The sequence below is a fragment of the Anolis sagrei genome, chromosome 6 (assembly GCF_037176765.1).
Source record: "Anolis sagrei isolate rAnoSag1 chromosome 6, rAnoSag1.mat, whole genome shotgun sequence".
Taxonomy (NCBI): Eukaryota; Metazoa; Chordata; class Lepidosauria; order Squamata; family Dactyloidae; genus Anolis; species Anolis sagrei.
Window position 1 is genome coordinate 118105164 of NC_090026.1, and position 18015 is coordinate 118123178.

General features: G+C 42.3%; 1 protein-coding gene across 1 annotated transcript in view; it reads left to right on the forward strand.

The window, feature by feature from the left end:
• The first annotated feature begins 538 nt into the window (after positions 1-538).
• Positions 539-18015, forward strand: part of NCAPG2 (non-SMC condensin II complex subunit G2) — a 55542-nt gene continuing 38065 nt past the window's right edge. The window contains exons 1-7 of the mRNA XM_060782573.2: positions 539-654; positions 7362-7467; positions 8898-9086; positions 11746-11860; positions 12612-12772; positions 14151-14285; positions 16750-16844. Coding sequence (XP_060638556.2) covers positions 7390-7467; positions 8898-9086; positions 11746-11860; positions 12612-12772; positions 14151-14285; positions 16750-16844 — 773 coding nt within the window. The 5' untranslated portion in view covers positions 539-654; positions 7362-7389. The remainder of the gene's footprint in view (positions 655-7361; positions 7468-8897; positions 9087-11745; positions 11861-12611; positions 12773-14150; positions 14286-16749; positions 16845-18015) is intronic.

The window sequence follows — 18015 nt, forward strand, 5'->3', positions numbered from 1 at the left end:
CGTGGTAGGGGACGGCTAGTCATTCATTGAACTGGGTTGCATCCACATTGTAGAATTAATTCAGTTTGACACCACTTTAATTGCCATGGCTCAGTGCCAAGGGACCCTTTGCTGGGGCAGCATCACTCCCTGCAGAGAAAGGTAAAAGCCTTGTCAAACTATAACTCCCAGGATTCCACAGCACTCAGCCATGGCAGCCCAAGTGGTATCAAACTGTGTTAATTCTACAGTGTAGACATACCCTTTGTTTTCTGGACTGATACAATTTTCAAAATATTTAATAAATGCATAATTAAATGCAAATATTTATTTCACCGTTGCAATTCCTCATCCTATAGTTCCCGGAGGCGACTGCATTGAACTTTGATACTTTTAACCTGTTTTGACTGCAGAGTGCAGCTTTGTCCTACTTGCAGCAAGTCAAGCACTAGTGCGCATGCGCAGCAGGGGATCCGGAGGAGGAACCCTCCTTTCGCCGCTTTCTTTCGTCAGTCGTCTCCCTTTCCAGCCATTTAGAGCGGGCGCGTGCGCAGTGAGTGTAGAAGGGCGGTGTTTAGTGGCGCCGCCCGCGGGAGAATTTGAACGGTCCCGCGAGAAAGCGCCAAATCGGAGAGATGGATTCTTCGTTGCGAGTTTGAAAACGAGAATTTTAGGGTAAGGGCGGGCGTGTTTTTGTGTATACTCTCTTTGAAAAGGGATAAGTCATATACATATATTGAATTGTTGGCAGGCAAGTTAGATATTTCCAGGAAGGGGATTTGGGAGCCGAATCCGGTCCTTGCTAGGAAGCTTTTTAGGTTTGTAAACAGACTCTCCTTCCATTTCCCCCCCTTTGTTTTCAACGAATTCCAATTGCTCAGAGGGTGCATCTACACTGTAGAATTATTGCAGTTCTATACCACTTCCACTGTTATGGAATTGTTACTTTGCAAGGTCTGTAGTCCCCCCTGCTAAAGAGTGTTGGTGCCCCGCCAAACTACAAATCCCAGCATTGAGCAACAGCAGTGTAGATGCCCCCTAGCATCTACACTGTAGAATTAATGCAGTTCTGTACCACTTTCACTGCTATGGAATTATGGGAGTCGTTGTTTTGCAAGGTCTGGAGTCTCCCCTGCTAAAGAGTGTTGGTGCCTCGCCAAACTACAAATCCCAGCATTGAGCCCCCCTAGCATTTACACTGTAGAATTAATGCAGTTCTGTACCACTTTCACTGCTATGGAATTATGGGAGTTGTCGTTTTGCCAGGTCTGGAGTCTTCTCTGCTAAAGAGTGTTGGTGCCCCGCCAAACTACAAATCCCAGCATGGAGCCCCCCTAGCATCTACACTGTAGAATTAATGCAGTTCTGTACCACTTTCACTGCTATGGAATTATGGGAGTTGTTGTTTTGCCAGGTCTGGAGTCTTCTCTGCTAAAGAGTGTTGGTACCCCGCCAAACTACAAATCCCAGCATTGAGCCCCCCTAGCATCTACACTGTAGAATTAATGCAGTTCTATATCACTTTTACTGCTATGGAATTATGGGAGTTGTGGTTTTGCCAGGTCTGGAGTCTTCTCTGCTAAAGAGTGTTGGTGCCCCGCCAAACTACAAATCCCAGCATTGAGCCCCCCTAGCATCTACACTGTAGAATTAATGCAGTTCTATATCACTTTTACTGCTATGGAATTATGGGAGTTGTGGTTTTGCCAGGTCTGGAGTCTTCTCTGCTAAAGAGTGTTGGTGCCCCGCCAAACTACAAATCCCAGCATTGAGCCCCCCTAGCATCTACACTAGAATTAATGCAGTTCTATATCACTTTTACTGCTATGGAATTATGGGAGTTGTGGTTTTGCCAGGTCTGGAGTCTTCTCTGCTAAAGAGTGTTGGTACCCCGCCAAACTACAAATCCCAGCATTGAGCCCCCCTAGCATCTACACTGTAGAATTAATGCAGTTCTATATCACTTTTACTGCTATGGAATTATGGGAGTTGTGGTTTTGCCAGGTCTGGAGTCTTCTCTGCTAAAGAGTGTTGGTGCCCCGCCAAACTACAAATCCCAGCATTGAGCCCCCCTAGCATCTACACTGTAGAATTAATGCAGTTCTATATCACTTTCATTACTATGGAATTATGGGAATTGTCGTTTTGCAAGGTCTATAGTCTTCTCTGCCATAGAATGCTGGTGCTTCCCCAAGCTACAAATCCTAGGAACTCATGGCAGTTAAAGTGGTATCAAACTGCGTTAATTTTGCAGTGTAGATGCTCCCTAGACAGTGCTCCAATCACTACACCATAGAAAAGTATGAGCACACACTGTCATGTTCTCTACCTTCCTTTCTTACCATTACATGTTGCCATGTAATTCTTCATTCTTTCTTCCTACTAGCCTGTTGCTTCCTCTGCTGAGTTTTAAAAGATAACATTGGTGGTTTCAGGGCTGTTTTCTGATTTTAGGAAATAAATAATATACCCCATGTTTCTGTGGAATAACATGCAGGATAAGTTTGCTATTATGAAAGGAACAAACAAACCTCGTTGTGAATACCCGCCTCCCATTAGGAAGCAGAAAACACACACACACATATATAAAGGTAAATGTTTCCCCTTGATATGAAGTCTAGTCGTGTCCAACTCTAGCAGATGGTGCTCTTTTCCATTTCTAAGATGAAGAGCCGACATTGTCCATAGACACCTCCAAGGTCATGTGGCCGGCATGACTGCATGATGCGCTGTTACCTTCCCACAGAAGTGGTACCTATTGATCTACTCACATTTGAATGTTTTCAAATTCCTAGATTGGCGGAAGCTGAGGCTAGTAGTGGGAGCTCACCCCGCTTCCTAGATTTGAACTGACTTTTCGGTCAGTGAATTCAACAGCTCAGCGGTTTAACCTACTGCGCCACCGGGGTCTCTCTCTCTTTCTCTCTCTCTATATATACACACACACCTGGAGGGCCAAAGTTTGTCCATGCACATGGATTACTAGCACTAGAGAGCAAAACACTGCCTTGAGTCGCCTCCAGGTTGAGAGTAGTGGTATATAAATATAGTAAATGAATAAATGTGGTATAGTGGCTTGAGAGTAGAATTAGAGACCAGGGTTCAAATATCCAATCAGCTGTGGAAACCCATTTGCCTTCAACGAAGGCAAAGCAAAACTTGCCAAGAAACCCTAGGCTTGCCATAAGTCAGATGAGACTCGAAAGCACGCAAGCCAGAATTAATAGTCCTACCACAGTAACTTTACTACTTGTTTATTCTGTTGAATGTTAGTACTCTGCAGTCCCAAGGCAGCTAACAAAACCAATTCGATTTTCTATCTGGGGAAAAGTGAGGTTTATTCTTTTCCAATGCTGCTCTTAGTCTATGAATAAATGGACTTAGATTGATCCCTGTCACAGCACGGAACTGAAGCCACCTATGACCACAGCATCACACAAGAGTCCAAGATAGAAGCAAACAGTTTATTGTAAAACACACAAAAAGATATATATAGGAAAAAAACAGCAATAAAGAAATCAGGTATTTAATCCAAGTAGTTGGTAATCAATTCTCTCTTGTAAATCCAAGGGTAAAATAGTCCAAAGATAGTTCGAGTACACTAAGATCCAAAACCATGAGCAATACTTGGAACAGGAATGCAAAACAAGACCATGAGATACTTGGATCAAAAACCAAGGCTTGAAACGAGAGAGCCAGGTGCAGCTATTAACTTGAACGCCATGTTGCCTGAACTGAAGAGCAAGGTGCCCATTAGCTCATTAATAAACAGACATGAAAGCATTACATCTACCCTGGAATTTCTGCTTCCCACGAAGCCGTGATGATCTATGAATCTGGCTATCTGTTCGAATGTGCATGCGTACTTGCTTTCTTAAGTCGGAAACAGGTGCGTTCCCATATGAATTTCTCACCCCTTCATCTTTGTTAGACTTATCTGCCGGTAGGCTATTAGGAATTGTGTGTTGGAGTTCAGCCTGTGATTGTGTTTTAGGATCAGGGTGCTTTGGAAGTAGGGAATGATGTTAATGAGGTTCAGGATGAGTTTCAAGATTTTATTTTATTTTATTTTTGTCATGTCAGGAGTGACTCCTGGTGTGAGAGAATTGGCCATATGCAAGGATGTTGCCCAGGGGACGCCTGGATGATTTGATGTTTTTATCATCCTTGTGGGAGGCTTCTCTTATGTCCCCACATGAGGAGCTGGAGCTGATAGAGGGAGCTCATCCGCCTCTCTCCAGATTCGAACCTGCGACCTGTCGGTCTTCAGTCCTGCCAGCACAGGGGTTTAACCCACTGCGCCACCGGGGGCTCCTAGTTTCAAGATGGCAATGGTTTGGTCAGTGATATTGATGCAGAGAATGACCAGGAGATCCCTGTAGTTTCCCATCAGAATGTCCTTGAGGGGTGTGGGGATGATGGTGTGCTTTCTGAATTGTTACCCGAGAGTTCTTATGAGAGAGAACATGAAAACAGCTCGGCACCTGGCCCAGCTGCAAAAATTAATGAGCAAGTAGATAATGAGCCAAAAGATAGACAAGAAGAGATCAGTCAAAACAGGAGAGCTGAGCAATGGCTTCGGCGCTCTGCCAGGCTTCGACAGAAAACAATAACAAAGCCTCAATTAAAGAGAAACCGATTTCTGACCGCTAGTGACCTAGCTAACGAGGGGATAAAAGTCTCAAGTTTGGGATGTGTAGTTAGATGAAACATCATTTAGAATCACGCCAAGTTCTTGTCCTTGTTCATGGAAGCCTTGCTTTAAAGATTCATGCTAGGATATTTCTTGTTTCATTGTTTTGATTCCTGGATTTCATAGTTGCTTACCCAAGCCTTGGATCAATGTATTCCTGATTTTCTAGATTGTATTAGAGTTGTGTGGACTTTGCTGAACTCCACCTTGGACTAATTAGTTCCTGCTTATCTTCTTACCTAATTGGATTTACCCATTTCTTTAAAGTGCTTTTTGCTTTACTGTTTTTTACTTATCTTCAATAAAAGAATTGGTTTTTTCCTATTCAACGTGTAGTGTTTAAAGTCAGAGGATTATTCCTGTCTTGGAGTGAGAGTTGAAGTCCAAAATACCTGGAGGGCCAAAGTTTGCCCATGCCTGGATTAGAGTCAACACCAACAAATTCTTTTAATTTTTTGAAAATGATTTAATTATGAAAGTGCTTACTGTGTTACCCCTTTTGGCATCAGGCAATCACATCCCATGCTTTTTAAGGCCCTCAAAATGTATGTTCTTGACCACTGTGCTGGAATCTTTTAAATAAGAGGGTCAGAGTCCCAAGGGTAAGCAATTCCCAAAGCAACTTATGCTTTGTAGGCACGACTCCATAGCATCAAAGTACCAGCACACATTATACCATATCTCTTGGTTTACTTGGAATATACGGTTGCAAGGGGCATTTATTTACCTCTGAACTCCACCAGCTTTTTATCTAGATCACTCCTTGGTTTGAACCACAAAACCGCTTTGGAAATGTTAGTATTATTTATTTCCTTTTTACTCTGCAATCCCAAGACAGCTGGCAAAACCAGCTGGTCTTCCTTTCTGGGAAAAACTTTACTCTTTTCCAGGGAGTTGATTTGTATTTTTCTCTTTGTGCTTTCTTCTCTGAAAAGTGCAGCAGGTTAGGATGACCGCTGGCTGTAATTAGGGAGCTCTTCTCTGAGCAGACACAACTCCTTCTGCCCTATTGACACAGCCACTCTTCCACTTACTTCTCTAAATGGGTCCAGACAGCCTTTCTGCCCAGCGACAGCCCCCAAAAGGGCAAACATTGGCAAAGACAACAGTGAAGCGTCCACTGCTACCCATAAAAAAACAGACCGATGAACAGTGACTCATAACCAAATTAAAACGGCAGCCGGCAGAAACATCCAATTACCCAGCTGAAAAAAAAAATCCCTTAGAAAAAGCAAGGGTTTTATTTTGCTTGCAACTGAAAGGCCGGGAGTATGTAGGCCAATCCCATCCCTGAAAGTAGATGCTGTTGGGGTGAAAAAAGACATTAGCAGAAGAAACTAAGCATTATTCCTAAGGTACCTCCCAATTTCTACAATGTTGGTTTGAGAAGTATAGTATTTCTGTGGGCGTCTATAACAGATGTAGTAGTCACTTTTAGACTAGTTTTCATTAATGATTACTGCAATAGATTACTGCAACACACTCTACATGGGGCTGCCTTTGAAGACTGTTCGGAAACTTCAACTAGTCCAACGGACTGCAGCCAGATTACTAACTGGAGCGACATACAGGGAGCACACCATCCCCTTGTTGTGTCAGCTCCACTGGCTGCCAATCCCCTTCCGAACTCAATTCAAAGTGCTGGTTTTGACCTATAAAGCTCTATACGGTTCTGGCCCAGCTTACTTGTCTGAACACATCTCCCTCTACGTCCTGCCTTGCAGTTTAAGGTCATCCAGGGAGACCCGCCAGTGTTGCAAATACGTCTGGCGGGGATGAGAGGCAGGGCTTTCTCGGCTGTAGCCCCCCGCCTGTGGAACTCGCTTCCCAACGAGGTACGCTCGCTTCATCCCTCCTGTCTTTTAGGAAGAAATTGAAGTCATGGTTCTGGGACCAGGCTTTTGAACAGCAGGCACAAATAGCTCTTTGGATATGGAATTTGACTAGAATGGTGATACGGCAGTTAATACTGTTTTTATTGCTTTAATTAATGTTCTGTTTATTGTTTTAAATGTTATCTTGCTTTGTTATATTCAATGGCATCAAATTGTGCCAAATGTAAGCTGTCCTGAGTCCCCTTTCAGGGGTTGAGAAGGACGGGGTAGAAATAAATAGGTACCGCTCCGTCGGGAAGATAACGGCACGACGGATAACACATTATCCGGAATCTGAAATGTAAGTATTTGAACAACAGTATATAATTACTTGGGCCTCCTGGTGGCACAGAGGGTTAAACTGCTGAGCTGCTGAAGTTGCTGACCAAAAGGTTGGCGGTTCGAATCCAAGGAGTGGGGTGAGCTCCCGCTGTTAGACCCAGCTTCTGCCAACCTAGCAATTCGAAAACATGCAAATGTGAGTAGATCAATAGGTACCGCTCCATCGGGAAGGTAACGGCACTCCATACAGTCATGCTGGCCACATGACCTTGGAGGTGTCCATGGACAATGCTGGCTCTTCGGCTTAGAAATGGAGATGAGCACCAACCCTCAGAGTCGGACACAACTAGACTTAATGTCAGAGGAAAACCTTTACCTAAAGCAAAATTACAGTGGTATTTATATATATACTTTTTTTGGGAAATATTGATTCAGGCAGTCGGGTCTACAGAACTGCTACCATAAAGTTAAGCTGTCCGAACGGCAATTATGTTATTGAATTGATTTTCCTCTTACAATGTTTCCCCCCGCAGACTCTTGTGAATTATAAAATAATACAACATGACAAAACGCGAGGCTTTTCTACAAGCTGTACTTAATGGTGCCACTGATGACTTCTTGCATTTCATCCAGCTTCATGTAAGTAAATAAATCTGTCTGGTTCATGTAGGAAGAGACTTAGGCAGCCTTGGGCTGACGCACAAGTTGCAGCTTCATTAAATCAGCGGGTTCCACCAATTAATTTTAAGAGAACAGGGCAGGGATTGTAAAATATTGTTGGGCATCTTTCTGCCCTTCTTGCCTATTACTACTACCAAAAGTGGAGATTTTTAGTTTGTTTTTCTCAGAAGTTTGAGGAGCACTGGAGAGCCCCGAATTATCACATGAAACTTTTTGACCATAGGGTTGCTGTAAGTTTTCTGGGCTCTATGGCCATGTTCCAGAAGCATTTTCTCCTGATGTTTCGCCCACATCTATGGCAGGCATCCTCAGAGGTTATGAGGTGTGTTGGAAGCCAAGCAAGTGAGGGTTATGTATCTGGAATGTCCTGGGTGGGAGAAAGAACTCTTGTCTACTTGAGGCAAGTGTGAATGTTGCAGTTGGCCACCTTGATTAGCAGTGAATGGCCTTGTAGCTTCAAAGCCTGGCTGGTTGCTGCATGGGGGAATCCTTTGTTGAGAGGTGTTAGCTGCCCTGATTGTTTCCTGTCTGGAATTCCCCTGTTTTTTGAGTGTTGTTCTTTGTTTGCTGTCCTGATTTTAGAGTTTTTTTAAATATTGGTAGCCAGATTTCTGTTGAAATTGTCCACATACTTGTGGAGTTCAATGGCTTCTCTGTGTAGACTGACATGGTGTTTGTTAGAGTGGTCCAGTTTTTCTGTGTTCTCAAATAATATTCTGTGTCCAGTCTGGCTTATTGAGTGCTTTGCTATGGCAGACTTCTCTGGTTGAGTTAGTCTGCAGTGCCTTTCATGTTCCTTGATTCGTGTTTGGCCTTGCTGCGTTTGGTGGTCCCTATGTAGACTTGTCCACAGCATCATGATATACAGTAGACTCCTGCAGATGTGAGAGGATCCCTCTTGTCCTTTGCTGAACGTAGCATTTGTTGGATTTTCTTAGCGGGTCTGTAAATCATTTGTAGGTTGTGTTTCTTCAACAGCTTCCCTATGGGGTAAGTGGTTCCCTTGATGTATGATAAGTGCATTTTTCCTCTGGATGGATCTTTGTTTTTACTCTCCTGACTTGTTCTTGGTCTTGCAGCTCTTCTGTTTCAAACAGACCTCACAACCTCTGAGAATGCCTGCCATAGATGTTTGTGAAACGTCAGGAGAGAATGCTTCTGGAACATGTCCATACAGCCCGGAAAACTCACAGCAACCCAGTGATTCCGCCCATGAAAGCCTTCAACATGTTTTTGACCATATTTTCTCCATCCTGGTTTTTCAGTTGTCTTTGTTTGCAACTGGTGGCATGTTCAAGGAAGAATTCGTCTTACTGCAGTGTGGCATGAAGTATGAAAACATTTTGGTACTTTATTTTAATACATTTTTTAAAAATATAATTTTGCAGAAGGATGCCAGTGATCCGTTTGACCTGAACGAGCGGCTTCAAGAAATGTCAAGGAAACAGAAAGAAGCATTATGGGAGAAGTTAAAGCAAATGTTAGCCCAAGTTTTGGTGGAAGATCCAGTAGAAGCATGGCAGAGAGGGAGTGAAGATGGTGAGGATGACATGGAAACTGAAACAGCCTCTAAAAAGGTAAGTAATAGTATCGATTCCAGAGAGCTGAACACAGAGGTCGTGGCTGGGTGATATACGGGGTGAGCATCTGGTGGAACTGGCACTTATCTTTCCTTCCAGTACAGTACTCTATGGCACATATGTTCCTGTGATGGGCCTTTAGTCCAGAGACTGTACATACTTTTGCTCATATTCAGAGTGATCTTCTCTCACTGCCATGCTTGGCGATAGAGAGAGAGAGAGAGAGAGATTCCTATAATCCCAGAGTTGGAAGGGCCCGCCAAAGGCCATCCAGTTCAATCTCCATAGATAGGTAGATAGATAGACAGACAGACAGACAGATAGCAATACCCCCAGAGTTGGAAGGGACCCCCCAAAGGCTGCCCAGTCCAACCTCTGTAGATAGATAGAGATTCCTATAATCCCAGAGTTGGAAAGGGCCCCCAAAGGCCATCCAGTCCAATCTCCATAGATAGATAGATAGATAGATAGATAGATAGATAGATAGATATAATCCCAGAGTTGGAAGGGACCCCCAAAGGCCATCCAGTCCAACCTCGATAGGTAGGTAGATAGGTAGATAGATAACTATAATCCCAGAGTTGGAAGGGATCCCCAAAGGCCATCCAGTCCAATCTCCATATATAGATAGATAGATCAATAGCTTTCAAGAGTTGGAAGGGACCCCCAAAGGCCATCTGGTCTAGGCCATCCTGTCCAACCTCCATTGATTGATTCATTGGATTCCCTGAGTTGGATGAGACCCCCAAAGGCCATCCAATCCAACCTCGATAGATAGATAGATAGATAGATAGATAGATAGATAGATAGATAGATAGAATCCCAGAGTTGGAAGGGACCTCCAAAGGCCATCAAGTCCAATCTCCATATATAGATAGATAGATGGATAGCTTCCCAGAGTTGGAAGGGACCCCCAAAGGTCATCTAGTCCAGGCCATCCTGTCCAACCTCCATTGATTGATTGATTGATTGATTGATTGATTGATTCTTCAGATTCCCTGAGTTGGATGAAACCCCCAAAGGCCACCCAATCCAACCTCTATAGATAGATAGATAGATAGATAGATAGATAGATAGATAGATAGAATCCCAGAGTTGGAAGAGACCTCCAAAGGCCATCAAGTCCAATCTCCATATATAGATAGATAGATAGATAGATAGATAGATAGATAGATCGATAGCTTCCCAGAGTTGGAAGGGACCCCCAAAGGCCATCTAGTCTAGGCCTTCCTGTCCAACCTCCATTGATTGATTCATCAGATTCCCTGAGTTGGATGAGACCCCCAAAGGCCATCCAGTCCAACCTCTGTAGATAGATAGATAGATAGATAGATAGATAGATAGATAGGCAGTTATTATGTGCTTTTAAGGTACTGGCCACTCTGTGAATTGTTCAGGGCAAATTCAAACTTCAGCTTCATATCAAAACGTTCCCTGTCCCCTTTCAATTTGCAGCAGTGCCCGTGAGAAAAACATGCTAATAACAGTTTGCATTTAATGTTCCCAAGTGTCTTGTGAATATGAATGAAAGGAAGGCTTGTCTGTAGTTAAAATAGCTCTCCCTTTCTACAAAGGCAGCATAGTATTGCTTGAGAGCATCTAGCATGGGCAAACTTCGCCCCTCCAGGTGTTTTGGACTTCAACTCCCACAATTCGTAACAGCCTCATGCCCTTTCCTTTTCCCTCTCAGCCACTAAGCAGCTGAGAGGGAAAAGGAAGGGGCCTGAGGCTATTAGGAATTGTGGGAGTTGAAGTCCAAAACATCTGGAGGGCCAAAGTTTGCTCATGCCCACTGTAGCACTATATGGCATTGAAAATAAGAGGTTTCAAAGATTTGACCACTTGTATGCAGATGAGAATTGCAGGAAAGGGAATGCTGGGGAGTTATTTTTCACATCATCTGCCTCCCTTTGGTCTCCAAACTTACCTTTCAGACTTGTTGGAGCATGCAAGGAATCTGAGTTTGTGTGTGTCAGGTGTAATATAAGATTCATGAAGCTGATTGCCCAGGGTGATGGCTGAGCCAGGGACTTTTGGATACTGTTACATTTTAGTTCAGGTTCGAGCTAAGCAGGTGCAGAGAGAAGAAGAGAGAGAGAGAGACTGATTTACTTCTTGGTTGCTGAAAGAAGATCTCTTATATGGACACAGAAAGGACCATTTTAAATCTCTCATAAAAGGGAATGTAGTGAATTGATGCAACTGATTAGATTGGACATATGTTGTTCTGAACTACTTGTTCTTTACTATTCAGCTGTGTGGCATATTTTCTTTCTCTGGCAAGGCAATGTGTGAGCTGATCCAATGTGAACTACACATGGTTTATTTTACATTACGCCACAAAGCTCATTATTTTAGCTTCCATCTAGGCATGGTATTCTCCAATAGCAGGGTTTCTGAGAAGGATTCCTGACTTGTAAAGCTGCAGCTCCCACAATTCCATAGCTTTGAGCCTGGACAGTTAAAGTGGTGTCAAACTACATTAATTCTTCTGTATAGCTACAACCTTTGCCTCCACTACATACAGAGGAAGGAATTTGGGGAGATCCCTGAATGTTTCCAAAATCTTTGTGATATTTATTTTGAATATTAGCTGCTTCTGATGTTCCCATTACTCATCTCTCTCCTTTTAACTATGTTGCCTCGTCACTTTTAGGAACGATCCATAGCTGTGATTCAAGGCGTGACAACTGTAGTCACCACTTCCATACCTATAGCCGATGAAAATATAAATTACCAATCTCTTTTGGAATGTGCTTTGATATTAAACGGTATGTATTTTGTGTGATAACTTATGCAACGCCTTTGGTCTGTTGTTTATATGCACCAGATTTGTCCTTGATCAATCTCGAATCATTGTGCTAACCAGAGTATGGTAGCTTTGTTTTGAATTATTGGGGGGGGGGGGGGAGGATGAAAGTGGCGTTACTTTAAAGTTGATGCACAGAGACTTCTACTCACTTGTGTTTTGTATCGTTGGGAACAGGGTGGCAACCACACAATGATGGATCTGGACCAAATTTGGCACGAATACTCAATATGCCCAATTGTGAACACCGGTGGACTTTGGGGAAAATAGACCTTAACATTTGGGAGTTGTAGTTGCTGGGATTTATAGTTCACCTACAATCAAAGAGTGTTATGAACTCCACTAACCATGGAATTGAACCAAACTTGGCACATAGAACTCCCGTGACCAACAGAAATACTGGAAGGGTTTGGTGGCCATTGACCTTGAGCTTTGGAGTTGTAGTTCATCTACATCCAGAGAGCATTCTGAACCCCACCAACGATAGAATTGGGCCAAACTTTCCACACAGAACCCTCATGACCAACAGAAAATACTGTGTTTTCTGATGGTCTTTGGTGACCCCTCTGACAGCCCCTTGTGACCATCCCAGGGGTCCCGACCCCAGGTTGAGAAACCATGTCTATAATAACATTCGGATTGCTAGCATTCGTTTTTTGATTCCGAAATGTTGTAATGCTTGCAGTAAACTTATTTGTTCGTTTTCCTGGTAGGCATTATTTCTGCTTTACCAGACACTGAAAAATCGTTGTTGAGAGCCCTCCAGGACCTGTGTGAACAGTGGTGGACAAAGGGACTGAATGGGAAGGAACAATTTGGGAAAACCACTTTCGTCCACTTTTTGAAATGCAGCCTTGAGAAGAAAACAGTTGCGGTATGCTTTATATTTTTAGACTTTTGTTTGATTTGTGGCAGCCACAATTGCGTTGTAGACCATAAGGGTCAAAAGGGGATCTCTCCTGCCTTTTTCCTGAGGGAAAACCTATCCCTGAGAATTATTACAACTGAATAAAGACAGGGATAGGTGAAGAGTAGAAAATTAAGCTTACTACTGTATGAGTAAAGCATGGCCAAACATCATGGCACCCATGTTTACATTCTCAGTTTGACAGTCTTCATCTATTTATCTCATCGCATAGCAGAACATAGCTTTATTTATTTATTTACAGCATTTATATTCTGCCTCGCTCACCCCAAAGGGGACTCAGGGCAGATGACAGAACACATACACAGCAAACATTCAGTGCTGTTAAACAGACAGGACAGACAACAGATAGAAATATGTTGATATTTTCCCCAACTTCGGCATCCTGGAGGTTGTGCTCGAGTCTGGCCACAAGGGGGTGCTGTCGCTCCAGAAGAACCCTTGATCATAGACATCCTCCTTCCTTTGATCACCAGCATTTTCTGATATTTCTTTTATAGCTCCGTAAAATAACTCCCTGCTTAAATGGTGCCTAATTTCTCTACTCACAGCTATTTTCGAACTGCTTAGGTGGACAATAAGCTGGGCTGAAGGTCGGGTGCTAACCCCGACCCGGGCTTCAAACTGCCAATCTTTTGATTGGTAAGATCTATTGCTGCTGATGATTAAGTCTGGCCCTTATGTGTATGTTATAGTCAAGGGTGTCAAACTCATTTTCATCAAGGGCCACATCAGCCTTAGCGTTGCCTTCAAAGGACTGTTGAATCCATGGACGGAGAATCCGTGGATATCAAGGGGCAAATATACTGGTATTTTTTACATAGTAGTCAGTTCTCTTTAGTTTTCACCCAGTTTGGGTCCCCAGATGTTATTGAATGACAACTCCCATCACTTTTCATTATTTGCCATGTGGACTGGGGATAATGGGAATTGCAACCCAACAACACTTGTGGCTCTGTGGTTGGGGAAAGGTTAGAGGACATTTTAAAGTCAGACATCAGATACTCAAGTCTTGTATCTACCTTCAAACTCCACTATCCTGACTAAACAACAAAGTCCAACCTTCCAGATGTTACTGTATCACAACTCCCATCAACTCTAGTCATGATGTTTAATGATAAGGAATAAAAATGTCAGGCATCTGGAAGGCCACATAAAATGACCTGACGGACTGGATTTGTCCCGCAGGTGTTAAGTTTGATACGTGTTATTGTCTGTGTTTGTGGATATCTTTGTGACCACAATATTTGTTTGTATTTCTCTGTTGATTGATGGGAGTTATGTCCCTCATAATCCTCACCAAAATGTAATTGTGCATCTCTCTTAGGGAGCAGATATAGTCCGCTTATGGCACTTTCATCGGGCCTTACTGTGTTTCGATTACGATTCAGAGGAGAGTAACGAAGTGAAGGATTTGTTACTTCGATGCTTTATGAGTGTTTGGCATATGAAAAAAGAAGAGGTAAGAAAACTTTTACAGCTTTTAAAATAATGGATTCTAGGCAGATAAATGACTAAAATGGGAGATAAGTGGGTAAATGACAAAACAGTGGGAACACAGAGCTGAGCTGAGACTTCTCATGTGTTATTGACATTTGTCAGGAACCTGAGACTCACCGGTTGTTCAGTTCAGTTTTTTGAAGGAAGTGGTTATGATATTTGACTAATGTTTGAAAAATTGTGGCATTCAGCTACAACAGCGTTTCTCAACCTGGGGGTCAGGACCCCAGGGGGGTTGTGAGGGGGTGTCAGAGGGGTCACCAAAGACCATCAGAAAACACAGTGTTTTCTGTTGGCCATGGGGGTTCTGTGTGGGAAACTTGGCCCAATTCTATCGCTGGTGAGGTTCAGAATGCTCTTTGATTGTAGGTGAACTATAAATCCCAACAATTACAGCTCCCAAATGTCAAGGTCTAATTTCCCCAAACTCCACAACTGTTTAGATTTGTGCATATTGAGTATCCGTGCCAAATTTGGTCCAGATCCATCATTGTGTGAGTCTATAGTGCTCTCTGGATGTAGGTGAACTACAACTGCAAAACTCAATGTCAATGCCCACCAAACCTTTCCAGTATTTTATGTTGGTCATGGGAGTTCTGTCTGCCAAGATTGGTTCAATTCCATTGTTGGTGGAGTTCAGAATGCTCTGATTGTAGGTGAACTATAAATCTCAACAATTACAGCTCCCAAATGTCAAGGTCTATTTCCCCCAAACTCCACAACTGTTCAGATTTGAGCATATTGAGTATCCGTGCCAAATTTGGTTGAGATCCATCATTGTGTGAGTCCATAGTGCTCTCTGGATGTAGGAGAACTACAATTCCAAAATTCAAGGTCAATGCCCACCAAATCTTTCCAGTATTTTCTGTTGGTCATGGGAGTTTTGTCTGCCAAGATTGGTTCAATTCCATTGTTGTGGAGTCCAGAATACTCTGATTGTGTATTAGCGATTAATCCCAGCAACTACAACTCCCAAATAACTAAATCAATCTTCCCCCACCCCAACTCCACCAGTATTCAAGTTTGGTCAAATTGGGTATTAGTGCCAAATTTGGCCCAGTAAATGAAAGTACATCCTGTATATCAGATATTTGCATTACGATTCATAACAGTAGCAAATTTACAGTCACAATGAAAATAATTTTATGGTTAGGGGTCACCAAAACATGAGGTGTCACAACATTAGGAAGGTTGAGAACCACTTAGCTACAACATAATTAAATTAATTTATTCTTTGCTTGGATTTTCCCCCCTGAAAATGGTCCTGCTGTGATAGCTATTTTAGAATCACATGCTGAAGACATGCTGCGGGCTTATTTCCAAGGAAGCTGGAATTCTGCCCTAACTGTATATCAGTACAAGCCATATGGTTCTTGCAATATTCTTCTGCTGCCTTTTAAAAGGGGAATGTGACTATTTGTGGAATAACAGCACAGGCAGTTCCTGAATTACAAACATGCGACTTTACAAATGACTCATAGTTAAGAACAAAGGTGAGAGAACAGGAAGTGAGAGAAATATCTTTCGGAAGGGAAATACACTCATCATGGGGAAAAGATGTCCCACTGAAGCTTTATCCCCAATCCTTCTACACCAAACTGGCACTTTGGTGAAGGAAACCTCACAATTAGTCTTTCTCATTGTCTCAATTCCTATTTGTGTCCGTCCCATCCAACATATATGTTCTGTGCCCCCCCCCCCCAATTTTGCTACAATTGTGCAGTAAAGCTTTTGGGTGTTTTTGTACGATTCTTCTCCACTTCACAATATCAGGAGTGCAGCAGAAAGAAACTATTGCGCAAGAAATAGGGATAGAACAACAGCAATATGGGATACATTGATGGCCTTTTCCATCAATATTTATAATATTATAATGTAATGCAGTATAATAACTAATAATAATATGATATTATAATTATATATTTATATTACATGTAATATTACTAATAATATTACAATATAATGGTATAGTACAATATAGTAATAATTAATACTGACATTGTACTATGCTAATAATATAATATATTGTATGTATATATGTCTTGTAAGCCGCTCTGAGTCCCCTTCGGGGTGAGAAGGGCGGCATATAAATGTCGTAAATAAATAATAATTAATTAATTAATAAACCAAATCTTTCACATGGACAGAACGTGAGGTGAAATCTTCTGAACAGAGGCACAGACAGCAAAGGAAAGACCACAGGGATGTTAACATTTCCCTATGTTATCCAAAGCTAGGAAATACATTTTTTGGCTGGAGTTACACTTGAATGTACCTGTTCCTCCTTACATACAAATTCACCTTAAGAACAAACCAAATGTACCTGTTCCTCCTTACATACAAATTCACCTTAAGAACAAACCTACAGAACCGATCTTGTTCGTAACTTGGGGACTGCCTGTAGTTAAATGATCCTTCCTTTACAGGGAAGAAGATTTCTGAGCTTTGTTTTCACATGGAATGTCAACTTCATTAAGCTGATACACGGGACTGTGAAAAACCAGTTGCAGTGTTCTCCTAGGTATGTTTCACTTACCAGCTAAATACTTTCATATAAGATGATAGAATTCTGAAACAAAATCCTTATTTATAGTTTATGAATACAAATACTTGGACAAACATGGCTTCTTCTTCCAAACAGGTCCAGCTTTAGGAACTAGGAATTCCCCCAGTTTTTACATTGCTGTAGAGGTTGGAATTCTAAACCCATTAAATCCTCTTTTTGGATGTCCTCCCCACAAAATGGCCATTTCTGGGGCTGTAGAGGGAAAGTATGAGAAAGTAATACTTTCAACTATCTTCCTCTGGATTTTTTTTTTGTCATGTCAGAAGCGACTTGAGAAACTGCAAGTCGTTTCTGGTGTGTGAGAATTGGCCATCTGCAAGGACGTTGCCCAGGGGACGCCTGGATGATTTGATTTTTTTTATCATCCTTGTGGGAGGCTTCTCTTGTGTCCCCGCATGAGGAGCTGGAGCTGACAGAGGGAGCTCATCCGCCTCTCCCCGGATTCGAACCTGCGACCTGTCGGTCTTCAGTCCTTCCGGCTCAGGGCTTTAACCCACTGCGCCACCAGGGGCTCCTCTGGATGATTACATAGCAGTCCAATCTTAAAAAATCACAGAAGGTTTATTTACAATATTAAGAAATAACTGCATTTCTTAATAATCAAGATCTGGGTCTGAGCTACTCTAACACCCATCTCTTCTAAGGTTTCAAGAGAAAGAGAAACACAAATCACTACATCTCTCTTGACACACAAGCAGAGAGAGATCTCAAAGCACACAGCACATACTCTTCATATTAAAGTGTAAGAAGGTAGAAGTCAGATTCAAAAAGCCTGCAGTAGAAAAGGATCAATTTTAAACAACCAATCAAAATGAGAACCAAACAGAAAACAAAATAGATACATTCCAACTATCATCCACAAGACATGGGGAAGGGAAACCCTCAGACTGTTCTAATGCTAACTAACTACTTGTTGAGGACTTCAAACTTGGGTAGTGTTGGGTTAAATCCCAACAACAATAATAAGCAGCAGCAGTAGTAGTAGTAGTAGTAGTAGATTTTTTTTCTTACACAACTCTCTTCAAAGCAGGCCACAACACAGTTAAAAACACATACTTATAAATAGATAAAACTTTGATGAGATCAGCAAATGATTAAGGCAAATGAAATGGGATAGCTCTCTCCA